Source organism: Myxine glutinosa, chromosome 1 (genome assembly GCF_964187855.1).
Source record: "Myxine glutinosa chromosome 1, kmMyxGlut1.1, whole genome shotgun sequence".
Classification (NCBI taxonomy): domain Eukaryota; kingdom Metazoa; phylum Chordata; class Myxini; order Myxiniformes; family Myxinidae; genus Myxine; species Myxine glutinosa.
Window position 1 is genome coordinate 364248308 of NC_136261.1, and position 27156 is coordinate 364275463.

Here is a 27156-nt window from a genome sequence, read left to right on the forward strand (position 1 = left end):
GACCTCCAATCTATATCTCTCTTCGACGACATGGACCAACTTTTAACCACTCATCTCCACTCTCTCTTCCTCATATGTGGTGATTTCAATCATCACGATGCAAATTTGCTGGGGATTGTGAGAAAAACCTCTGACTAGCCATGGCACTTCTACAAAGGGTACCTCTCTCTCTTTGGTGTTGGTATCTCTCTCACTAGCCTTGGCATTTCGGTAAAGGACGTCTGTGACTGACTCGGTCTGTAAACTTTCCCACCCGGATTTCTGTCAATGGCAAATCTTCCCCTCTGGATTTAGTTATGACCAACTTCCCTGCCAATGTATCTTGCTCTTCCTCTGCTCCAATTGGTTCATCTGATTAGTGATGGGAGAAACGAGGCTTTCTGAAGCTTTGAACCAATTGCTTCAGAAAATGATTCACCGTTTCGAAATGCTCGAAACACCGCACACTGGCAACGTCTGCTGGTCAAATGCGTGTAAATGCAACAAGAAGACCTCCAAAAAACACCAACAATGATTCAACGATTTGGAAGTTACTTGCATATATTTTCACTTAAGAGTAGTTAGTCTGCAATATCCTGAAATAAACAGACCTGGATTTATGTAGAATATGTAGGCCTTCATATTGTTATGTTTGTGGGGGGTAGTGACTGTAGACCAGGTAGAATGCATAGGTAGTGTCCTCCTACTGTCCTGAAGAAGAAGAAACCTCAATGTACCATAAGTAGGGAATTTGTATAGACCAGATGTTGGGTAAACTTGTATCTTCGTCCCCATCAGAGGGGTGGGGCTTGTTAATTAGCGAGGGATTATGGGTAAATTAATCCCCTGTATGTAATTGCCTCTGTAATTTATTCTTTTGATCCTTATGACATACGCAGCACACACATCTAGCCAGAAATCGCCCATTAAACATGAATTAAAAAACGACCGGAAGCCAGGACATTGAGCGCTGCCGCTGATAACATTGACTTGGTAACCACACAGGCACGAAAGATCCGTGAGGCCACGCCCTGAAGAGCAGTGATTGGTCCGGGGTTTGATTGGCACAAGCACTGGTAAGATGGAACTCACTGATAGGGTCAGACACGGAGACGTGTTGAGATGACGACAGAGCCTGGACGATAAAAGAACGCTCTGGCCGACATTTTTTCTTCTTCCGCCTTCTCGTTCTGGATGCCATAGCGCTCGGACCGACATCTCGTGCTACTTCTCGTGTGGGGGACACACAGCGAGCATTGCTTCTCGTGTCATCCCCTCTCTCGTGCCAGGATCCCATTGGGAACGGTCGCTTGTTCTTGGCTCTTCTCGTTTGGGCATCGATAGTGAACGTAACATTTTGTCTCTCCCAGCATCGGCGTGCTCTTGAATCAGGATTTTGTGGTGAACGGTCATGTCCCGACATCTTGCTCGTGGTCGTGAAGAGGAAGAGCCATGGACTAAGAACCGTGGGTTTCCAAGCAGGAACGGCGAGTGGACAGGCGCGGCCCATTCGATTCGGGCGCGAGGCCCGGAGTGAAAAGACGCGCAATTAGGCCTAGATCGTGTCAACGACGTGCGTTTCCCGCCAAGGCTTCAGACGATTCCTGGCGAGATACACCAGCCGATCAGAGCTAAGTGCACAATAACACATTTATTTTTAAATATTTTATCCTTTTTCTGAATTTGGGTCTGCATGGGAGCGCTCCAATTAGGAATTTAGTCATAGTACATTTTCTTTGTTACCGGCATATCTTTCATTAAACCCTTTTATTCTTGCATTTGAATTCCGTGTCGGTTTGAGTCGATTGATTATCCAGGTGTGAAGACGTTGGGTGGATCTGTGAAGGTAAGCGCTCTTCGGTTCTTCCCCCCCCCCCCCCAACTTGCCCCCACGCGTATTCTCCGCTACATTTTGACTGAATGCTTCGGAGTTAAACTTTGTTTGGCAATCCGTTTCCTTGGACGATTTTAATCGGGAGGAACGCGACAATATATAAGTAGGCCTTTATATGGTTATATTTAATAATTTTCATTATATCATTTGTGTATAAATAAAGTATGTATGACAATAGGGCAGCTTTTATACAATATTTATGTTCTATTTGAAGACTTACATATATAAGAAGGCATCTATATGCTTATACCTTCATTTGTGTATGAACGTCATGTATGGAATAGGAAATTCTGATGGGGAGTGCTTGTGTGACTGGGGCTGGATGAGGGAAGGCATGTTATCAGGAATTTTTTATTGAGGAAAACAATTTGTTCAAGTGTTTTGGGATTTAAACGGTTTCTTTTTATGCTAAGAGCTTCTCCTGCTTTGGAGAATATTCTCCCACAGGGCACAGACATTGCTGGAATGGACAGATATTTCTTAGCCAAATAGAAGAGATGAGGGTAGATGTCCTGGTGTCTGACCCAGTACTCCAGAGGGTCATTTGTTCTGCTCAGATATGGTGCAGACACATACCGCTGAACCTCCACTGTGGCATCAGCAGTGGCACTCTGGACCTTCTGAGTTTCTCAAACTTTGTTGTCCAAAAGGTCCCAGAGGTTGTCATCTTCTTCAACTGTCTGTTCCACTGCTGCTGCTGCTGTTGATGTAGATGGCTGACATGAATCAGGTGGTGGTTGTGTGGATGCTGAACAGATCTGAGCACTGCATTCAGCAATCAAGTCCTTGACAGCAGTGTCAGCATTGGAGGCACTGCCAAATGCCAAGACCTTAAATCTTGGGTCTAATACTGTTTCCTTTGCCAGTGTCCTTTTCGACTCCACTGCTCCAAAGCATTGCTTGAAGTTTGTAACAAGGTTGTTGATTAATTCAGTTGCTGTTTGGGACATCAATCTGTGAGCTCTCTCATTTAGCTTATGGAAAATCATCCTGACTATGGGTATAATCTTTGAGACTGTGACCACTTTTTCTGCTGACAGTTCAACTGTGACATGATTAAATGGAGAAAGAGCCTGGAGGCACTGGCTGATTGCTTCAAGCTGTACACTAGTCAGGGGGGTTATGCTGGTGTTCAGTGAGGCTAGAGCAGCTCCTACTGCTTCATGCTGCTCATACAGCCATTGAAGCATGAATAATGTGCTGTTCCATCTTGTGTCCACCTCTTGAATGAGCTTCATTTTGGGCTCCATCTTGTGTCCACCTCTTGGTGGACTTTCCCATCTGTTGCTGGATCGTGGACAGCTTCTCTGTGGCATTTGTGCTTGACCTGAAAAAAGCAACAAGTCTGCGAGACTGGCCTCAAATCTCATTCAACTCCATGGTTTGAGAAAGGGCTTTTTCACCACCAGATTTAAGGTGTGGGCAAAGCATGGGATGTGTCGCATCTGAAGAAGATTAGCACACAGAGTGATTATCCCTTATTCCCCACGACTCCAGCAAAACATTTTTGGCCGCTTTAATGTGCTCAGCTGTGTGTGTTTCAGGAAACTTAAAAACCCCCAGCACAACAGTGGACAGCTTGGTATCATCATTGATGTAATGGCAAGTTACAGCAAAATATGCATCCATATTCATAGAGGTCCACATGTCAGATGTTAAATTCACAGAGTTAGCTCTTTTCACTTCAGCTTTCACCTTTTCTCTGGTTTGCTGGTACCTTGCGCCAACCATTTCCTTCAGTGCATGCCTTGTAGGAAGTACATAGTTGGGGTCAAGCTTCTGAACAAAGGCCCTGAATCACTCGTCTTCCACCACTGAAAATGGCTGTGAATCATCGATAATCATGTCCACCATCGCCTCATCAAGGTCCTTTTGTCTTCCTATTGAAATAAACAGATGAATAAATTAATTGTAAAATCGTCTTACTATAATTCACCAAATGTCTGTCTGTCTGTCTGTTCGAAGGTACCGTAAAAGCTGCTGAACCGATCGCAAAGATATTTTGGATGGATAATCCTGGGATCTCCAGAAGTAAAATAGGCTATTTCGTTTTCCCAATTTCAGCTTTAGTCTCCAGCATTCTCAGGTTTGGACTCACACATAACATTCGCGTTCGCATAACGTTCATTGTTCTCATTGTGACGATGTTGCTTTCCCGGGTGCCGCACGATCGGTGCAGCCGTTTGTGCGGCACCCGGGAAAGCAACATGTCTCCATCGATCGCTAACAGATCGCTGTCTCAATCGATCTTGCCAAGGCCGTAACAGCTATCGGCTCAAAATCCTTTTAACTGTTGATTTGGTACAGTTACACGTATCGGGAATTTGGTACACGTATCGGCAGTACATACGACATAGCGATTGTGAACACGATTAGTTTAATCTCTACATGAGAGAATTCCACATAGCTATTTGGGTGGTGAATATGCCAACAGATTGCGTATTCATCGCGATGATACTGAAGAGCGGAATACTTGGAGAAGTGGTGGGCTACTTCAGCACGAAGGAGGATTGGCCCATGTTGGACTCCCACACTGGACTCCCACACTGGCCCATGACACAGACTCCCACACTGGCCCATGTTGGACTCCCACACTGGACGTGGACTCCCACACTGCCACATCCTGCTGATACATGCTCCCGCATGACGTTATTTTCCCGGGTGCTGCACAAACGGCTGCACCGATCGAGATTTAACGGATGTTTATATAAATCGTTTAAAAGAAAAAAAGCCTTCAATTTCTGATATTTTTTAGCCTTTTCATTTGGACCTCCCAATTGAAGCCCCGCCCATAGGGCGGGTACCGTTGCTCGTTGATGTAATGGCAAGTTACAGCAAGATATGCATCCATATTCATAGAGGTCCACATGTCAGATGTTAAATTCACAGAGTTAGCTCTTTTCACTTCAGCTTTCACCTTTTCTCTGGTTTGCTGGTACCTTGCGCCAACCATTTCCTTCAGTGCATGCCTTGTAGGAAGTACATAGTTGGGGTCAAGCTTCTGAACAAAGGCCCTGAATCACTTGTCTTCCACCACTGAAAATGGCTGGGAATCATTGATAATCATGTCCACCATAGCCTCATCAAGGTCCTTTTGTCTTCCTATTGAAATAAACAGATGAATAAATTAATTGTATTCCCTACGAAGCCGTTATTAAATGCATATTACCTCTGAATAAAGATGATTTGGTTTAGATTTATGATTTATCTATATAGGCATAGTGATAGGCTCATAGTAGCCTAGAGCATTTTCAATAACAAAAATATGCTAAATTAATATGCCTAAATAAATTAAACACATAGATTAACAAATGAAACAATATATACCTTGTCTAGTGTTACGGATCTGTCACTTCCGCCTTTGTTGTTATGATATACTTCTAGGATTTTTCGTTTCAGGTAATATTGTTGGTAACATTTCTGTGTGAAAGGGAGATGACTTTAGTAAAAGGTAAAAATAAATGTTTGTGAAGGAAAAAGGAAAACACAGCAAAAAAACCGGAAGAGGAGAGAGGAAGAGATCGGAGGGAGGAGACAGCCATGAGGAGAAGACAGCTGTGAGTCGCATCGAGGCTGCGAGCGGACTTTTTTGATATTAGTCACGAATGAGTTGAGGCTTCCTGGGAAAGGGATTGCCTGCGACATCGTCACATATTGTGATTGCAATTAAACCTGCGTCTCAGGTTTTATTACCAAGTGTGAGCTATTGTTGGAGGGAAAGCAAGTGCCTCCATTACAGGCTGATCTGCCATTTTGTGCTCGAAGAGGCCATCCGCTTGGTGCATTGTGTTTGGTCGTTGGGATTCGCATATCGACATCATCGTGTTGATTGCCTGCCGTTGGTTTCCATATCGACATCACCGTGTGGAACGCCGTTGGTTTTCATATCGGCTCAATTCCCATATCGACCTCTCACCTCGTACCTCCTCGTCCGTCGCCGCGCCGATACCTGCCTGTTCCTGTCGTTCTGCACGACTTCAACCTTCACCCCACATGGGGATTTGTGCACAGACTTTGGAGAGTGTTACATTCCACTCACATTTGGCGTATTGTGAGTTTATTGCTTTGAGAGCATTGGGGAATGATGGTACCATCATGTGTATTGTTCATTTGATGCAAGTGATATTTTCATTGTACTTTTTTAAAGTGTTATTATTGTGTATGTGATAGTTCTTAATACAATATTACTTGTTTTGTTCTACACAATTGCATTGGTGTGGTTTTACCATGATTTATTAGAACACTCAAAATAACAACTCTTTCTGCCGCGTTCCCTCTCGAGACTCTGAGGGGCACCGTAACCGGGGTTTGGGGAGGTAACACGTAATATCGAGACACACCTGAGGTTCCAGATTCACCTGCAGTAGGCCCATCAGATGAATGATCAGTGGCTTAGACCGAAGGTGTCTCAACTATCACCTACGTATCACACTATATCAATATGAGGTGTTATTGCAGGAGGACAAATGATTCTCACAAGTCGTGCATTTTACAAGATTCTGTTGAACAACTTGAAAATGCTCCCACATAATAGACATTGGTCTCTTTCTTGCTCTCTCCATTTCTCCAAATCAACTGAATCTCTCTGAATATCACCTAAAATATGTCTCTGTCTGTCTCTGTCTCTCTCTCTCTCTCTCTCTCTCTCTCTCTTCCCCCCCCCCCCCCCCCCCCCCCCCCCACAAAATTTGGCCATTTTCGTTCGCTTTTATTGTAAATATTTGCAGGGTGTGGCACATCAGGTGATCTGCAGGAAACCTGGAATCACTGACTGCGGATCAGCCCAAACTCGTTTGAATCAGTCAGTTCGTATGAGCCGAAGTTATGACAACTGATTCGAGATCAGTAGTTGCCGTACATTTGACACGGGTTCACTTTGGGGTCGACCCCCTAGCATCGAACCACCAAAGTTCGAAATGTTTTGAAACAGTATGAAAGTAATGAAGCTTCATTTGCTGCAACCACGCAACTTGGACACTTTGATACACGTCACTGTTTCGATACAGCAGTGTCGCAAAGGTTTCGAATCGCTGTTTCGAGTACGCCCATCACTACATCTGATCATGTGCTTGTTAAGGTCAACCTATCTCTGGCCATTCTCAAAGAACAGCCTCAGCACTGGTGAGTCTGGTCGTTCACTCAGGCAAACTAGCAAAGACTGCAAGCAGCCATCACACTTCAGGACTGGTCTCCTGTATCTCCCACCCCTGATAATAACTCAACTCCTGGACTCTGTGTCTTTTGCAACTGATAAGGCGGGAAAGGTTCTTTCTGCAACTTTCTGCAAGGACTGATTCTGCAACTGGACTGGATGGCATCAACTCGTGCAACATTAAAAAAAAAACCCTGCTCTGCTGCTCCTTCACATCCTCTCACTGCCTTTTACACCCTATTATTTGCCCAAGTTCATACTCCATCTGGAAGTCAGCCTACATCATTGCATTACATAAAAATACAGGGTCAAAATAAGCGCTGGCCCAGGAGCCAATGCCACCAGGCACTCAACTGCCACTAATGCCACCAATCAAAATATGGCCCGAGGTGGTGCGTTTGGCCACTTATCAAAATTGTCGATGTATTCGGTTGTTACTCATCATTATGCAATCTCAACAAACTGGACTTGCCCAGGGGACTACAGCTCATATGGTAAAGGTTGTAGTGACTTCATTTGGTCCCCTCACCAGGAGTTCCGAAGGTCGGGCGATGCAAGTTATCTTTGTAAACATTTACCGTGTAGCGATCGCCGCTTCTTCCGATAATGGTGGATGAGGATATTACGAATGACGCTTCAGAATCCTCAATTGTATCACGAGTAAAAGGACTGTTATTTTCACACAAGCAGAAGTACCCGGCATTGCCAGGTGGGGGAGGGGGAGGGTGAAGGGTAGGGGAAGGGTGAAGGGGAACGGGGGGCAGGGGAGAAGAGGGGGGAGGGGGAGGGGAGGGGGAGGGGAGAGGAGGGGGAGGAGGGGAGGGGGAGGGGAGTGAGGGGAGGGGAGGATGTAGGGGAAGGGAGGGGGTAGGGTGTAGGGGGAAGGGAGGGGGTAGGGTGGAGGGGGAAGGGAGGGGGAAGGGGAAGGGGAGGATGGAGGGGGGAGGGGAGGGTAGGGCAGAGGGGGGAGGGGAGGGGGAGTAGAGGGAGAGGGGGGAGGGGGAGGGGAGGTGAGGAGGAGGGGGAGAAGGGGAGGGGAGGTGGGGGAAGGGGAGGAGGAGGGGGAGGGGAGGAAGAGGGGGGAGGGGAGAGGAAGAGGGGGAGGGAGGGGGAAAGGGGAGGGGGAAGGGAGGGTGGAGGGGGAAGTGGAAGGGGGGAAGGGGAGGATGGAGGGGAGAGGGGGAAGGGGAGGGGGGAGGTGGGAGGGGAGGACGGAGGGGAGGTAACATTACATTACACACACACAAACTGTGTTTTATGTTCAATGGTCTGGCAGCGGGGATGGAACATCACATGATCGCTCTGAGCGAATCAGCGCGCTGCTCTGCCACCAGCTCAGATTCCGTGTATAATATTCCTCGCTGAAAAAAGATCTATGTGAAACATGCTACTATTTATGCTAAATCATGCTAAATGCTAATCATGCTAAAATCTATGCTACTTGCTGTGAGTTCATGGCGGCAAGGAACATCACGTGATCGCTCTGAGCGAATCAGCGCGCTGCTCTGCCACCAGCTCAGATTCCGTGTATAATATTCCTCGCTGAAAAAAAATCTATGTGAAACATGCTACTATCTATGCTAAATCATGCTAAATGCTAATCATGCTAAAATCTATGCTACTTGCTGTGAGTTTATGGAGGCAAGAAACATCACGTGATCGCTCTGAGCGAATCAGCGCGCTGCTCTGCCACCAGCTCAGATTTCGTGTAAAAAGAAATATGGATCTAAAGATGAAAGAAAAAAAAACCTATGTGGTGTGAATGGCAATGTTCCTCGCTGAAATGTGAAAAAACGCAATCGCTTTTCGCTCTGAATTACGTGCGAACGCGTACCTGTGAGTTTATGGCGGCAAGGAACATCACGTGATTGCTCTGAGCGAATCAGCACGCTGCTCTGCCACCGCCTCAGATTCCGTGCATAATATTCCTCGCTGAAATGCGCTGAGGTAAAAATATGGTAAAAAAATATTATGAAATAATTTTTTTTAGGTCGGCCATGTTCTTCCCAGGCTCAATGGCCATGTCTATGCCAAATATCAAGCACGTGGGCCTCTCCGTTTAGGAGTCTATCGGTAACATTACACACACACACACACACACACACACACACACACACACACACACACACACACACACACACTGTGTTTTATATATATATAGATTCACTTTGCCTACGTTGATTTAGAGTTCCCTTGACTGCAAAAAGATCCAAAGGAATTCCCATTTTTATTGCCGGTTCCCACCTTAGGAAGGTGTATACAGTCAGGTGAAAAAGTAAGTACACCCCGTGTAAAGTTTTGACTTTTTCAACATAGCTATTTGATCTTCATTTCAACACTATTGAGAGATAAAGGTGATATAATATAACAAATATCATGAAACATTTACATTTTGTAGTCCACTGTATAATTTAAACAAACATAAATGCAAATTTCGCATGTGGAAAAAGTAAGTACATCCCTACATTTCTCACTACTTCAAATACCTAAAATTAGAATCAGGTGCACCAGCTCAGGTGCAAATGATTAGAACATCGTTAGAGAGGATCTTGGAGGAACCTGTCTTATTTAAACCTCAGACATTTAGTTTGGTTTGCTCTTTGTTGTTGAAGTGTGTGGCGTCACCATGCCTTGATCAAAAGAGCTCTCTGAGGCCTTCGGAAAGAAGGTTATAGCTGGCTACGAGTCTGGGAAGGGATTTAAAAAGATCTCCAAACAATTTGAAATCAATCATTCCACTATCCGGAAGATCATCTACAAGTGGAGAAGATTCCAAACAACTGCCAACTTGTTCAGGCCAGGCCGCCCCAGCAAGTTCAGCCCGAGAGCAGACCGCAAGATGCTGAAAGAAGTCTCGAAGAACCCCAGAATGTCATCACGGGACCTACAGGTAGCTCTTGCCACTGTTGATGTCAAAGTGCACGAGTCTACCATGAGAAAGAGGCTGCACAAATTTGATCCACATGGGAGGTATGCCAGGAGGAAACCTTTGTTGTCCAGAAAGAACATCAGGGCAAGACTAAAGTTTGCCAATGAACACCAAGGCAAAGACCAGCTCTTCTGGAACAATGTGCTCTGGACAGATGAGTCAAAGGTGGAGGTATTTGGCCACAGTACCAGAAGACATGTTTGGCGAAAACCAAAGACAGCATTTGACCACAAGAACCTGATACCAACTGTAAAGCATGGGGGTGGAAATATTATGGTTTGGGGCAGCTTTGCTGCATAAGGGCCTGGGCAGCTCACCATCATATAATCCACTATGAATTCTTCATTGTACCAGAGGGTGCTTGAGGATAATGTGAGGCCATCTGTCGGAGAGTTGAAGCTCAACCGAAGGTGGACCTTGCAACATGATAATGACCCTAAACATACCAGTAAATCCACCAAGGAATGGCTGAAAAGGAAGAAATGGAGGGTTCTGGAATGGCCAAGTCAAAGCCCGGATCTAAATCCCATCGAGATGTTGTGGGGGGATTTGAAACGATTTGATTTGAAATGAGATTTGAAACGAGCACCGGCCCAAGAAACCCCAGGAGCACCGGCCCATAGAGCTGTGCATGCAAGAAACCCCTCAAACATCGCACAGCTGAAAGAATTCTGCATGGAGGAGTGGGCAAAAATTTCTCCCAGTCGATGTCAGAAACTGGTAGACAGTTATAAGAAACGCCTACTTGAGGTTGTTTCTGCCAAAGGGGGCAATACCACCTATTAGAGCCAAGGGTGTACTTACTTTTTCCACATGCGAAATTTGCATTTATGTTTATTTAAATTATACAATGGACTACAAAATGTAAATGTTTCATGATATTTGTTATATTATATCACCTTTATCTTTCAATATTGTTGAAATGAAGATCAAATAGCTGTATGTTGAAATATGTTGAAAAAGTCAAAACTTTACATGGGGTGTACTAACTTTTGCATGTGACTGTATATATAGCAGCTTGAGCCATCATTTTTTCTTACGCCATTTTTCAACTGCCACTTTAAATGGTACAATAAAATAATAGTACAATAATTAGCAGCATTGCCGTGTGTCTCCTCTGTAGTGAACACCGTAGGGTGCCGGATGGCCGACCGAGCTTCAAATCCGAGGCGTATACTTAACGATGGCGGAAGTGACACGCATGGGGGGGGGGGGGTGGGAAGGGGGGCTTAGTGTAGGGCAGCGAGGTCCTCACCTGTATGGGCGGACGCGACGAGGGTTTTCTGAACCACAAACAAATAACCGTACAAGACACAGGAATTGAAAATGTAACAAATAATGGTTTTATAAAATTAATTCAATACAATAAAAATTAATGACACAAAATTTCTAACCAAGGGACCCTCCACGCAGACTCAAATACAAACAGGGAGAAATAAATGAAAGTAAAAATGTAGTGTGTAATGTTAGCTGGTACTCGGCTCTGGTCTCCTCAAGCGGCCCTCGAACCCTGTCGGTCGTCGAATGGGTCTCCGAGTCTCTGTGCGGGAAACCACGCCTTGGTGCGAAGTTGCGGTCCCCGCCAGCCGCCGACGCGAAGCGAACAGGCCCGAGCTCCTTCCTGCTCCGCTGCACTGAGCCCCGATGTTCCTCTCAGGCGCATACGGCACCAAGCGCAACCGCCACAAGCCAACACCAAGAGAGAGAGAGAGTTGCATCCGCCCGGCGCAGCCCAGAACAGAGTGATAGAAAATGTACGTCTGCTTGCTATGAAGGCCGGCGCAGGAGAGAGAGACGGGGAATGCAAAATGTAACCGCCTGCCACGAACGCCGGAACAGAGAGAGGGAAAATTCGGGCAGGGCCTCACGGCCGTTCTTGTCACCCGAGATGACTCGGCTGGGTGGCGTCAGTGGTCGTGCTCGGATCCGGTCGGCGGTTATGTCATTTAATTTCGGCGGTGATTGCATGGTTGGTGGTGTGTGTCATAACGAACGAAGGGAAAACCAGAGGCAATTTACACACTGGGAGTGTTACCTTTATACCCTAACTAATTAACATAGCTCCACCCCTCGCACGGAGACAAATATACATGAACACCCGGGCCTAATTAGTTACAGGTAGGTTTCTTCTTCTTCTTCGCGACATTCGGAGCGCACTACCCGATACAATCCTACATGGGCTAAGGTATTTCATTAGCTACCCCCCAAACGTAATAGTATTAAAAAAGAATAGCGTGATCTCCCACCCCCCCCCCCCTCCCACTTCGACTGCTCCTGTGAATATATTTTAAATTATTTTGTGATTATAATCATGGTAATTAATCCCCTGATGATTAATCTCACCTGACATGCTGTGAACAAACTCTCGCAAACAGCTTAGCAGGTGTCGTCACATTAATTATCAATGAGCTTGCCAAACCAGTGGTACCTTATCAGCCGTTTCCATGGAGCAGAGTGCTTGCTTGAGTGCTTAAGCCACTTGGCGAGCGCTCTACAAGCTGCTTGGTAATGGAACACACCCACACCGACTGAGCTGGATCTCTAACTGGAGCGAATCCCACTGTGGTGATATGTAGGTACCGAGTGCCATCATTACCTCCACCTTCCATTACCATAGCCCAGGAAGGCTGTTCAGATCACTTGGTTTCAGGTAAAAACATGGTGTTCATGTTCAATGTTCTGCTGTGATTTCGGCTGCAATCAAAGACATTCCCGCCAGTTGAAAGTGACCAAACCATCACCTTTCACAAGTAAATAAACTTTATTTTATATTAAATAAGATTTTAAAATGCTTGCCGATGTTATTATTATTTCTCTCGCCAGGGGAGAGGGTATTGCATTTGAATCCGTTTGTCAGCAAAGAATAAATATGATTTTATTCTGTTAGTCCGATTGATGGGAGTTTTCACCATAGATGCACCTCCACCTGCAGAATTTTTTAAATGATAATTATGACATCATAGGCTCATTGTAAATAACTCTCCATGGGGAGTAAAATATGCTCATGATGACGTCATAGGTACCTCCATTATGACGTCATAATTCGACGAGTACAAAACTTCATCGATCAAGATGAAATTTCTTGAGCGTCATCTATGGATAAATTGGTGGAGAAAAAAAAATTGATTGGTCATCGATCACGTGGTTCGGCCGCCATCTTGGGAAAACTGAAAAACTTAGCACCTCGATATCTCCGAAAGTGCTGCACAGCAAAACATGAGACATGGCTCATTGTAAAGAACTCTCCATGGGGAATAACATATTGTCGTGTCACCAGCGATTAAGACCGTCTGATGACGGAAAGCTAAACTGCTTTAACTCCTGAGGTGGCACCAAATTATGGCAGTTATCGTGTGCGCGAGATGGAAGGCTGTGAGGCGTTTACCTGAACGAAAAGATGGGTTTATTCCGAAACCACAAAACATGCAAACACCAAAATAAATTCAACATCAAATAATTTAATGAAAAGAAATGCAGGGCAAAAATAAATTTTGAAATAAAATCTAAATTCTCTACTTTGAGTATCCTACATGCTGACTCGAAAACACATAGGGGAAAAGATATAATAAAGGAAACAAAATGTCTTTTCTTGTGCACTTAGTCAAAAAGAACCCAATGAGTTATTTTTGCAAGGTTGGCAGCTGTGGTGAAGCTCAGAGTTCAATGTCACTCAGGCGGGAAGCTGCAAATATGGTGCAGACGTTGACCGCCGCGTGCCAAAAACGCCCGGTATGGTAGCATTGGCGAGCACACCGACGGCCCTCCTTCCTTTCTCTGCCGTTTGGGGAAAGACCCCGACCTCCAGCCCCCGAAGAGCCCAGCAGTCAAGGCTCCCTCGCAATGTCACACACAACGCTCCCCGCAAAGAACACCGCACAAAATCCAATGACACCACCAGAACAAGAAAATGGCGAGCATCTCTCTTGAGCAAAAAGAAGCGCACTCTTCTTCTTCACACCGCGAGAGCCAATCATGTCCTTCGGAGCGTGGCCTGACGGCTCTTTCTCCACCCCCAATTTCTCCGCCTCTCGTGGAACTCACGCTCAGTGTCCGGGAACCTGCTTGACTTTCTGCCAGTGGGGTTATCATTTAAAGGTGGCTTTCATGGCTGCCTGTGGTAATTGTAATTTAAAGGTTGTGCAAAAGCGTTAGCGGAAATTTACAGAAGGTAATCACGCACTGGGGAAAACTAGCCTTAGACCCTAGCGATAATTAGCACAACACCACCCCCGTGTGGTGAACATTTAAACAACCTTAAGCTACAGTTTTCCTAGTTACTGTACATCGAGATTTCTCCTATGCGTTACAAGGTCCAAGCTATTAATTATAGTGCTACCTTTCCTACAGTATCCTTTCATCTACCCCCCCCACCAACCCCCCATAAACGTAACACTGTTAATGATGTCGTAGGTGCCTCCATTATGACATCATAATTCAACAAGTACAAACCTTCATCCGATCAAGATGAAAATTGTTGAGCGTCAGAGGGATAAATTGGTGGAGAAAAAAATAATAATGACGTCATCCGTCATGTGGTTCGGCTGCCATATTTATTTCAACACAAAATCCTTAAAACCACTAAAAACATGTCCTGGGGAGGGTCTGCAATCTCTGATTGCTCTTGTTATTATTATGATTTGGTTCGCAGCGGTGAAGTTTCAACTCGATAGTATTTGCCTGATCAGAGTCGCCGAATCCACTTCTGTCTATGTTGATGGGTTTCATTTATCAGGTGAACATTTATTGTTATAATCACCAGTAGAGTGTTTCACAGTGATATTGAGTTAGTGTGTGTGTGTGTGTGTGTGTGTGTGTGTTTATACAGTATATGTATGTCTATACAGTATATGTATGTCTATACAGTATATGTATGTCTATACAGTATATGTATGTCTTTGGTTGTTGTCTCCATTTGCAGGTTTCAGGAGGTGTAACAGAGTCCTCCCAGGACCCAAAGTATCCACCTCCTCTTTGGTAAGGGATCACAGTTCATGGAACCAGCTGTTCAACTTTTTCATAGTTTTGTTCCAAGGGCTCTTTTCAGGATCGTTACCGAACCTCGGATTGCCTCCAGTTGTAGTTCATTTGTGGTAATATTCCCGGGGATGGTTTTCAAAATCTCAGTGAGGTTCTTCTTTATCACTCCTGTTGCTTCAATTAATCGCTGGCACAATTTTGACGCTCTTCAGCTTCTAAGATCTCTTGACCTCATTTTTGAGGTCCTGGTATTTGGTCATTTTCTTGATTTCAGCATTGTTTAGGCCAAAATTGCTGGGTACTGATATCTCAATCATCAATGCTGTCTCTTACTTTTTGTTCCTGAGTACAATGTCTGGACATTATGCTTTGTTTTCTATATTCACACTCGATGGAATCATCAGGTCGTGCGTGTCCTCATTTTATAGCATGACGTCCTCATTTTCAATGATTGCCATGTTTCCATGAGTTTTCTGGTGCTGGGATGTAAAATTTTTTTGCAGATATGCCAATGAATCACTTTGCATACTTTGTTGTGCCGTTGTGTGTAAAGGTGTTTTGATAATAGTTTTTTTCATCCCGAGAGCAGGTGACTAGTACTTTCTGTTTCTGCCTTGCAGAATCTACACTTGTCCGTCTGGCTCATTCCCGGCATATTTTTTAATCCATTAGTGTGGTGCCCTTGATCTTGGGCCTTTATTATGATTTGTTCGCCGTCCCAGTTGAGGTGACCAAGTCTTACCCATTCCAGTGACCCTTCTTTGTCTATCCCCACTCTGTCTATTTTTTGGTGTATTTTCCTGCCCTTTTGTCATTCTCCCAGTTGTTGGTGTATATTTCTTGATATTTCTTTTTATACATTTATTTTGCCTTTTTTGCAATTGATCGTGCTGTATTTGTTGCTGTTTCATTTTCCTGTGTGGCATCTTCTATTCGCACTTGTTTTTGGAAATTCTTTGCAAGGTGAGTTGGGGATGCTTTTTCAGGTTTGTTGTGTTCATGTTTGTTTACCAATTGCATCCGACAGTCTGTTGAACATTTCACATACTCAGCTAGTCCGACACTCGTCGCTCTGTGCACCTGGTTGAGTTCCATCAGGCCGCTCCCTCCCTCTCGCCTTGGCAGATACATTCTCGTGATGCACTGGTTTTTGTAAAACATTTTGTGGATGGGAAGTTGTTTTCTTGTTTTGATGTCTAACTTGTTGATTTCTGATTGGGGCCAGTTTATTATTCTGCAGCGATATTTGAACACTGGTACTGCGAGCTGGTTTATGGCTTTGATTTTGTTTCTTGGAGAGAGGTATGTTTTCAGGATCAGCTTCGTTCTACGTAGGTATTCTTTGGCGATTATTTTGCGCGTTTGTTTGTGACATATGTGGTGACCCTCTTATACTCCGAGGTATTTGTATGATGCTTCGTTTTATAACTGTTGTTTCAAGGTAAATTTTTATGTTGTCTGTTTTTGTTGGTTTACCTTGTACAAATGTGCACTTGGTGCACTTGCCTCGTCCAAATTCCATTTTAATGTCCTCGGAAAACTGTTTTACTAGTTTTAGTTGTTCTGTCAATTTGTTGTCATTTGGTGAGAAGAGCTTTAAATCATCCATGTATAGTTGATGTCAACTTTCCTATTTTTTGGGATGTTTGTCTATTGGTTGCTAAGATGTATCCATGTCTTTGTTCATTGATAAGGTTACTTAGTGGGTCCAGAGCCAGACAAAACAGAAGGGGGGAAGACACGTCTCCCTGGAAGATTCCACGCCGCATTTTTACATCTGGTATTTCGCTTTTTCCTTCTGAGTGCTGTAATATCAATGTGGTATTCCAGAGCTCCATTGCTTTCTCAATCAGTTTGATTATTTGGAGATGAATTTTGCATATTTGCATGCATTTTATCATTCACTAATGTGGGACACTGTCAAAAGCTTTCTTATCGTCTATCCAGGCAGGGGATAATTTAGTTCTTCACATTTTACAATTTTCAAGTATGGCCTTGCTCAGTAGTAGGTGATCAATTGTTCCATAAGACCCTCTCTTACATCCCTTTTGTTCTGCTTTCGCAGCATCTGCCACAATTAGATTCAAGGTGTGTGCTCCACGTGGGACAGACACAGCTCTTGGATTTTTCTGGAGGAGTCGAGCATGCCTTGTCTATTCCCTTCATATTGGGTTTACCCCTGCAATCTTGAAAGGGTATGTGGAGCTCCTTAAGTTTGTCGAATATTATTTTAGAAAAGTTGAGACCAGTAGTCTCCTCCACAACCACAAACCCTAAGAAGTGTTCCTTGACCTCTGGCTTTGGATCCAAATCCACAGTCCGCACAACACGACATTTTTTTCCTGGTGGCTTATGTCCGGGGTGCAGTCGAGGATGATAGAAAAGTATTTTGATTTGTGGATTTTTGGGACAATTGCCCCCATCAATTTGCCAGAGCTTATCTGAATGAGCTCATTCTGTATGGTCTTGCCCAGGTCATGTTTGTGTGTGTTGCCATCTTTGATTCTGGACAAATACTGTTCCATTATGGGGTCAAATTTTGCCATCAGCTAAACCTCTTTAAAGAAAGTGGCCATTGTTTCAGTGATACAGACAGTCGGAGGAGCCCCTGAGTCCAATATTCCTCTCAGCGAGGGACTGTATTACGTAAATCAACCTTGTTAAAACATCCCGGCACCTCTTCCTTTCAGCAGCCAAAAGTGACCTTTCTCTTTGGTCAATTGTTTGCCCAATTTTCAATCTTAACTCCAGCTCTTCCCACTTCATCATTGAATTTACATGTTCTTAACTGCCCCCTTGACTTATCAGAATGGTAGTGATGTTCTTCCAGTCCCCCTTTCATCAGTTTGATATATTGAGTGGAAAACAGCTTACAGGAAAAACAAAAAACAGCATTGCATTGTTGTGAGTATGAGAGCCAGCTTCTGTTTACTTGTTCCACATTTTGGCATTATTCTGTACCATAGACTATCATGGCATGCTCTTCCATAGCTCTTTGGATAAATGTAATTTGCCTTAACTTTAAATGGTCCTTTGTGCACCATTTCTGTTCTGAAAGTGTCTGTAATGACAGAAGGCCACATAGCAGGATCGACAGGCTGAGCTTTCTGCTGTATTCGTTCCTGGATAGCCATGTCAGGACTGGTCTCTAGTTCAGGGACAGCTGTTTCAGCAATGGTCGATGGTTCAGTGCTGGTCGATCGTTCAGGGACAGCTGTTTCAGCACTGGCTGAATCAGATGGGGGTTTCTGTATGAATCTAAGCATTGACACTGTGAAATAACAAACAACACAATACAATGTTAACACACATGACAAAAATATGACCAGAATTTTATACTATTTCTTATAAAAGAATTGTGCACTCACCACCACTATCAGCCCCGCTTCAACATCTCCCACAACCAGAAATTTATATAGATGCCTCCGTTTTTACCCGTTTGCTTGTTTTTATATATATATATGTATATATGCAAACTTTGGCTCAGGCTAACGTGAGCGAGCACACACACACTGAGCCAAACCAGATGGGTGTTTTTTTATTTTTAGGAGACACCATTTTAAGAGACACAGACACCATCTCCCTACGGGAGCTCGTCCGCCCCTTGTCAGGTGGTGTTTTTTTTATCCTGGCAGGGTGTCAGTCACCCTCCTCACTAGCAAAGCCATTGAGGGTGTCGGTTTAGTTACCGACAATCCAACCATGCGGCAGGTAGGGTTACATGTTACCAGTGGCAGTCCCAAAAGACTGACCTGACCGAAAAATGTTTTTTTTTAAACAAAAAAACCCCCCAAAACAACAGGTTAACAGTGTTTGTTTATGAACTCAGCCTACTAAGTATTTCAGCAATAATAAAAACCAGTGAACGATTGCTTGGTGGTGCATGCCACTACCCGCAGGACAAGAGTTAAAAACGTCACATACCTTCAACCCGAGTTTTACTTTTTTCTTAAAGATCTTTTTGCTTAATTTTCATAGCACCAGAAGGATATGCCCGTTTTGGTGGTGCCATGCCGATAGCAGATAACTATAGACTCACGGGGCAGAAAGGAAGTGCCAAGTGTGCATGCGTAGATTCTGTCCAAGTCCAAACCGGTTTTAAGTTTAACGTACGTACACACACACACACACACACACACACACACACACACACACACACACACACACACACACACACACACACACACACACACACACACACACACACACACACACACACACACACGGTCAAAAGTTTTAGACCACCTCAATTTTTCCAGTTTTTATTGAAATTTAAGCAATTCAAGTCCAGTGAATAACCTGAAATGGTACAAAGGTAAGCAGTAAACTGCTCGAGGTTAAAAAAAAGTTTAGGTCAACAAAAAGGGGGAAAATAATGTAAATTGCACAGTTATATTGTAAAAAAAGGCCTTCTTCAGGGAACAAGTAATGGGTAAACAACGTACAGCTGTTCTGCAGCAATGTAAGTAAATTAAGCTTTGAAAGTTGATGCAAACAATTCCAACAGGTGTCCCAACCTCTGCTGATTACTTGATTACAAACCCCCTGTCTGTATAAAAGCAGTAATGAAACAGACTGTTATAACACCCTCTGAAGCATTATTTGGACAATATTGCACTGCAGGAAGTAGTATAATATTGCTATCATAATGGTGAGAAAAAGGCAATTAACAAGGGAAGACAGACAGACCATTACAACCCTTAAAAGTGTAGGTCTTTCTTTTAGAGAAATTGCAAAGAAAGCCAAGATGTCAGTGAGTAGTTTCCTACACCATCAAAAGGCACTTGGAAATTGGAGGAAACTCTGACAGGAAGAGCTCTGGCAGACCCAAAGCCACAACAGAATCAGAAGACACGTTTCTGAGAGTCAACAGCTTGCGTGATCGGCGGCTCACAGGACAACAGCTTCAAGCACAGCTTAACACTGGTCGAAGTAAGCAAGTCTCAGTTTCAACTGTGAAGAGAAGACTTCGAGCTGCAGGTTTGACAGGTCGAGTGGCAGTAAGAAAGCCATTGCTAAGATGGCAAAATAAGAAAAAGAGGCTTGCTTGGGTCATGAAGCACCGCCAGTGGACTACTGAACACTGGAAGAAGGTCTTATGGACTGATGAATCAAAATTTGAAATCTTTGGTTCATCACACGGTTTTTGTACGCCGTCGAGTAGGTGAAATGATGGTTCCTCAGTGTGTGACATCAACTGTCAAACATGGAGGAGGAAGCGTGATGGTCTGGGGCTCTTTTGCTGGATCCAGAGTCGGTGACTTGCACAGAGTGACTGGCACCCTGAACCAAAAGGGCTACCACAGCATTTTGCAGCGCCATGCAATACCCTCTGGGATATGCCTAGTTGGTCAGGGGTTCATCCCACAGCAAGATAATGACCCTAAACACACCTCCAGACTATGTCAAAACTACCTTCGAGGAAAAGAAAAAGATGGTAGGCTTCAAATCATGGAATGGCCAGCACAGTCTCCAGACCTAAACCCCTTCGAGCTGGTTTGGGATGAACTGGACAGAAGGGTGAAAGCAAAGCAACCTACAAATGCAACACATTTGTGGGAACTTCTGCAATAGTGTTGGGAAGAACTTCCCAAACAATATTTGATTTCCATTGTAGAAAGAATGCCACGAGTGTGTTCGGCGGTTATATCTGCAAAAGGTGGCTACTTTGTTGTCAAAATTTTAAATTAAATTTTGTTAAACAAAATGATTCTATGATTTATTTTTTTAATCTCCAATTGTTTATTTGTTCTATACTTTATTTCAGAGTACATTGAGACATTAAACTGCATAAATTTCAATAAAAACTGGAAAAATTGAGGTGTTCTAAAACTTTCTAGTATATATACTCTGGTTTATCGCTTATAGCGATATCTCGACCAGTTGTGTATATACATATATATATATATATATATATATATATATATATATATATATATATATATATATATATATATATATATATATATATATATACAGTGGAACCTTGACTTACGAGTTTAATTCGTTCCGTGACCGAGCTCGTAACTCAAATTGCTCGTATCTCAAATCAAATTTCCCCATTGAAATGCTATTAATCCGTTCCAGCCCGCCAAAAACCACACCAATTTTTTTTTAAATATACAGTATATATAAAAATATCTCGCGCATTATATTTCACCTGTATGCAGCATACAAGTTGGCAGGATGGCCTGGACTGGAGGTACGCACACTTGACTCTAAAGTCTAAACTGTCCAGCCTGGGTTTGAATCCCGACCCAGCTATAACCTGTCATGGGTGAATCACAGGCAGGGTGATTCATCAATGTGTGTACCGCTAAACTGTGCGCCCCGTTTGCGTCCCATTAGTTGTTGGATGTTAAGGATCTCACCGTGTTTTCCACAAAGAGAAGGCGAGCTATCGCCGGCATTCTGAACAAGTTGTGGCCTGGCATGCTCTTCTCCTCTGACGTTATATACGTCCTCCTCGACACCTCGCTCATGTTTTTCGACGATTGCGTGTTTTATATCCAAGCACATCATCCTCTTCTTCTTCTCAGCACTGCACTTGCCACTCACTTTCTTAGGCCCCATGGTTAAAACTAAGAAATTTTCCGAAATAACCAAAATGCGAAAAAAAAAATGCGGCGCTGTACGACAGAGATACGTACTGTACTTTCACGGCAAGATAACCACGTGACCAGAACCCACCTGGCGGCGTGAACTCGAAATAACCAAAATGCGAAAAAAAAAATGCAGCGCTATACGACAGAGATACGTACTGTACGTGCACGGCAAGATAACCACGTGACCAGAACCCACCTGGCGGCGTGAACTCGAAATAACCAAAATGCGAAAAAAAAAATGCAGCGCTATACGACAGAGATACGTACTGTACGTGCACGGCAAGATAACCACGTGACCAGAACCCACCTGGCGGCGTGAACTCGAAATAACCAAAATGCGAAAAAAAAAATGCAGCGCTATACGACAGAGATACGTACTGTACGTGCACGGCAAGATAACCACGTGACCAGAACCCACCTGGCGGCGTGAACTCGAAATAACCAAAATGCGAAAAAAAAAATGCAGCGCTATACGACAGAGATACTGTACTTGAACGGCAAGATAACCACGTGACCGGGTGGCGAAAGCTCGTAACTCGGATCTCGGCTCGCATCTCAAAGCAATAAACCGCCGGAGCGACGGCTCGTATCTCGAAAAACTCGTAAGTTGGGGCACTCGTAAGTCAAGGTTCCACTGTATATATTGTTACAGACGTGGCTTAGATGTTAGTTTACCGAGCGGTTTTGGTATGACCACGTCTGCACAAGTTACCGATTATACTCGACGTTGACGAAGCCGCTCCACGCTGGCTCAATAAGAAAAAGAAGACACCCGGCTGGGTTATAAAATGACGACACCAGGGATACGGTTCTCAAGACCTCCGGAGGAGATTATATTCGTTACGGAAAAGGTTAGATTACAGGGGCTAGAGGTACAACATAGAAAGACAAGCACTTAGACACAATCTTATATTATTCCCCAACAGACGACAGGCAAACGGGACAACGGCTGACTCACACGGGGGTTGATGGAAAGGACAGGCGGGTAGCGATGGCTCCAGGTGCACCTGTGCTCAAAGGTTAGAATCGACCCGGTCCGGTCCAGAGATGCGGGAGGTTTCACAGCGCTCGGAGGGGACGTTCTTTCTCAGGCGGGTTCTCTTCCTCTCAGCGGTCGTAGGCAAGGCAACGTTCTTTCTCCAGCTGGGGGCGCATCTCACGTCACATCCGGCGCGTGGCCGCGTATATCCGGCGGGGAGTGACACGCCCTCGGCTCGTTAGCTCCGCCTCGTGGAATCGGCACGTCGCTTCTCATTGGGTGCGTGCGGGGGGTTTACCAGGCTCCGCCCTTGACGAGGAGCTGACAAGGAGCCCCTTCGTGGTAACCCCGTGGAGCGCGTGGTCAATGGCGCTAATCGAGCCGGTGTGAGGACGCATCCTCCCCCGCTCCGCCGCCATCTCCTCTGTTGTTGTTGTAATTGTTGGGGAAGAAGATGGAAGGAGGTATGGGAAAGGTCCTAAACTCACTACTGATGCCATATAATCACATTCTGGTGCAACGAAGAGTCATAATTAATGGAGACGAGGCCTTAACTGACATAGAATAAGAATAACTAGGAAGATGTCCGAAAGTTGTCTACGTGTGGTGCGGTGGACCTGGGCACGACATTTAATGGGGGAATAAGGGGAAGGTCGGCTCTACTGATTGTTATTTACATGCAATGGGACTAGGGAATGGGGGATTGGGGAAAGTTGGGGAGTATTGGAGAAAATAGGGGAATATTTACAAGCGGATATGGAGGCCAAATTCCATATTCGCAACAATATATATAGTCAGTCACTATGCGACCTTCATATCATCAGTGGAGAACCGCCAGCAAGGTGTCCCATACAGCTGCTGCTGCACCTTGCTGGGAGCGATACGCACCGCCTGCCACGCGGTAACGTTATCTCTGGTATCCACTCATCATATGGAGTCGACCTGGTTGCGGTTGGGAGTTACTAATAATGGTATCTGTAATCTGGTTCTCCAACCTAATGAGCGGACAACATGACATCATCGCCATGCATGTATGGGACACCTTGCTGGCGGTTCTCCACTGATGATATGAAGGTCGCATAGTGACTGATATAAAAACCGAAAGGGTCACAGAGTTACAAGTGTATGGAAAGCCTCACTGCGTTGCCCTGATGAAGCCCCAACAAGGGCGAAACCAGGTCGGTAACTGTGAGTTTTGCATGCACTTGTGACAGTATCTGTATTTATAATCCGTAATGACGCACTGCTAGATGGTTCCTCTGGAACTTTGCAGGCAAGGCGGACGTGCATGGCGATGACGTCATGTTGTCCGCTCATTAGGTTGGAGAACCAGATTACAGATACCATTATATATATATAGATATATATTGTTGCGGATCTCCTGGTCGGCCTTTCCCCTTACCAAGGGGGGATTAGTCCCCTTGTCTTTTACGAGCCGACGGGATCCGGGGCTATGACGTCACTTCCGGACAGCGTTGAGTAGGGTCGTAGGACTAATCGCTAATACCTAATTACCAACGCTGCCCAGGAAGCAAGGAAATAAGCCCCGCCCGAATCACGGTTGGAGGGGGAAACACCGAGTGATAGCCAACCGTGATCCAAGCCGTTAACAAGAACTAATACCCGATCCGAGCGGTTCTGATCGTGCCACGCTTACCCAATGGAGGAAATCACTGATACGGTCGAATTAGGAAGAAACAAGGAATAACAATTGGTTTATTTACAATTTGTACAGGAAGGAGAAGAAGAACACACAGTGCAGCTTAATACAGTCTTAACTTATCCCAGGACACGGGCCCGTTTCACACTCAGACACTCACACGGGGATTGCAGATTGTCAGGTTGATGGTCAGGAATAGCGTCCAGGCAGTTCGCTCTGGTCCCCGACTCACACCGCGAAGAAGATGGTCAGGGCGGCAGAAGCTCCCCGCGGGTTGTCGGCGCACACGGGATTAAATGCGGGGCGAAAGGTAAGCTGGCTGGACGGTTACTTCGCGGCTCAGCCAGCGCCCGGAATGTGAGACGCATTCCAAAACATTTGCATCATAAAATAATTAAAACAACCTGGCATGGTGTGGAGTTACGTCATCTCAGGTGAGTGCATGTGGATGGTGCAAGGAGATTTTCATCCTAACTATCCTCTAAATGACTTTAACACACTTTACACTACCCGGGGTCTTTCCCTGACAATCCATTGGCCAACTTACACTATGGGTTCTAAAAACCAATTCCCATTGACCAAACTGTGGTGCTTCTCAATTTGGGGTCTCACTCCCCCGATTCATCTCCCGGTGCCCTTGCACAATTTCTGGGCTGGGGCGTGTAGCTCTCCCAGCAGGTCTACCCACCTGCACACCTCCACCACTGCAGTTGCCACCCGAGCTTACCTAGCTCCTCACCCTAACCTAACTAACTGGGGAAGGCCCCTCCTGGCTCTGTCACCCCTCGGTGCCCTCTGGCACTGGGCTACCCGGATCCGTCCTCCGGATCCTCGGGCCCCATCCACAACTACCGGCTCCCAGAGCCCACCTGCGGCCTCACCTGGCCGACATCCTCACAGTGGTGGAGTGCCCAAACCAACTACACACACTAACAGGCTACACACCCAGCCATTTCCACAACACTAATGCACCCATCCAAATACCATTCTCTCACCTGCACCACAGATGCCAATATCCAACCACAATTTACCTATACCCTCTACCTAACACTTACACTACCCGCCCCGGGTATTCGTGATGGGGGTCCATCCTTCCCCCCATTCACACCTTCGCACCATCCACTCCACTCCATAGTTTCCATCATACTCACTCCACGACCATCCATTCCAATACTCCATATATTCCACACTCCATGTATTCCACACAACCATTCTCCATTCACATGTAGTTGCACACCTGTGCAATCACACCTGGTGCCACCTGCACCCTCCTTCCTTCCTGGACCATTTGGTCAGCACAACACACAATCACCTTCACTCACTCAAACACTGCTCCATACACCTGTCCAGTTGCACACCTGTGCAATCACACTACTACTCACAATCACAATCAGTTACTCATACCCTGCTCAATACACTTTCGATCCTCACACACACGGCATCATCTCATCTAACTACTCCCCTCTGGAACTTGCGCTTCCCAGTCGTCCCTTTAAACTATTGCGCTCCCACGTCATTATCATCCACACTAATCTACCTACGTCCCCACTACAGGTATCCTTGTCACTAACTAATCTTAACGTTTCCTATTGTCATCTTCCCTAGATCCCTACACATTATCCAAACCCTCCCGGGCTAGTTGTCACTGCTATAAACCCCATAAATTAGTGCTCTTTTGCCCCCGCTGTGAGGGATGGTGGATTGGCCATCCCATCACATGGGGCATCTCCCACTATCAATTTTGCACACCAAATCCAACAAATCAAAAATTTTGCCAATCATCTGCCAATTCTATTCACTTTTCTAAATTTCGGATCAAAAACACTATCAGTATCATCATCATCATCACAGTCCGCTATATCCTAGCCTCGGTGCGTCATGACATCATTAAACTCGGCTTCGTAAAGCCGAGCAATGAATTCGGGTGGTTTGGTCACCTGCAGGTTGAATCCGTCCAGCTTTCGGTTCAAGGGAGGTGGTTTGGTCGGGCCGAGATTCCACGCACCATCTCGGCGCGGTACCTTGCGGTCCCGGGCCCAATGGCTCAATCTCCCCTGGTCGGAACCCCGTCCCCACGAGGGGGCACCGTTCCGCTTCCTCCCACTCGCCCTTGAACCGGACCGGTCGCCTCGCCCGCCAAGGCCCGGACTCGACCGTGCAGGGCGGGGCCAAGCCCGAATCGGCAATGACGCTTCGAAGAGAAACGACGCAGCTTCGATCCGCGCCGGGCCTCGCATCCAACAAAGCACACCGCACCCCGAGTGCTCGCATTGGCTATCCGTCGCCCTAAACGCTAACCCGGTTACCGTCGATGCTTCACCTGCATGCTCACACGCATACGCTACCCCTTTCACCCTCACCGAGGTCGGTGCGTCAACGGCGTCTGTACATTCCACCAACGCACTCCCTGTTACACACCACACCTCTCGCGCACACTCGCCGTTCGCACACTCTTTTAACACACCTCGCGCACCGTCTTGCGCACTCTCCCTCGGTACGTACTCCGTACCACTCACCATGGGCATGCACTCTTGCATCCACCCACTAACGCGCTCAGATGGGCTCTCCCACACTCGCGCTACCACCAACCCAGGTGTGCTTCCTCGCACACGTTCCACCACCACCTTACTCTCCGTGTCACACTCCGTACACCCCGACGTGCATTCTCGCTCGCACTCGGTATCACACTCGCGCTTCGTAACACGCTCACCCCTTGACGCACACTTTTTATTGCTCTCACTCCCTGTGTCACACTCCGTACACCCCGACGTGCATTCTCCCTCGCACTCGGTATCACACTCGCGCTTCGTAACACGCTCACCCCTTGACGTACACTTTTTATTGCTCTCACTCCCTGTGTCACACTTCGTACACCCCGACGTGCATTCTCGCTCGCACTCGGTATCACACTCGCGCTTCGTAACACGCTCACCCCTTGACGTACACTTTTTATTGCTCTCACTCCCTGTGTCACACTTCGT

General features: G+C 45.6%; 1 protein-coding gene across 10 annotated transcripts in view; it reads right to left on the minus strand.

Annotated features, from left to right (window-relative positions):
• Positions 1 to 27156, minus strand: part of LOC137414567 (uncharacterized) — a 154768-nt gene that overhangs the window by 69977 nt on the left and 57635 nt on the right. For 3 of the 10 annotated variants that reach the window (XM_078770015.1, XM_078770016.1, XM_078770018.1), the window contains one exon: positions 8860 to 8967. The exons of 6 other annotated variants lie outside the window; for them this stretch is intronic. In XM_078770015.1, coding sequence (XP_078626141.1) covers positions 8860 to 8967 — 108 coding nt within the window. Of the gene's footprint in view, positions 1 to 590; positions 872 to 8859; positions 8968 to 27156 lie in introns of those variants that run through there. One more of the 10 variants, XM_078770022.1, reaches the window with a different exon arrangement.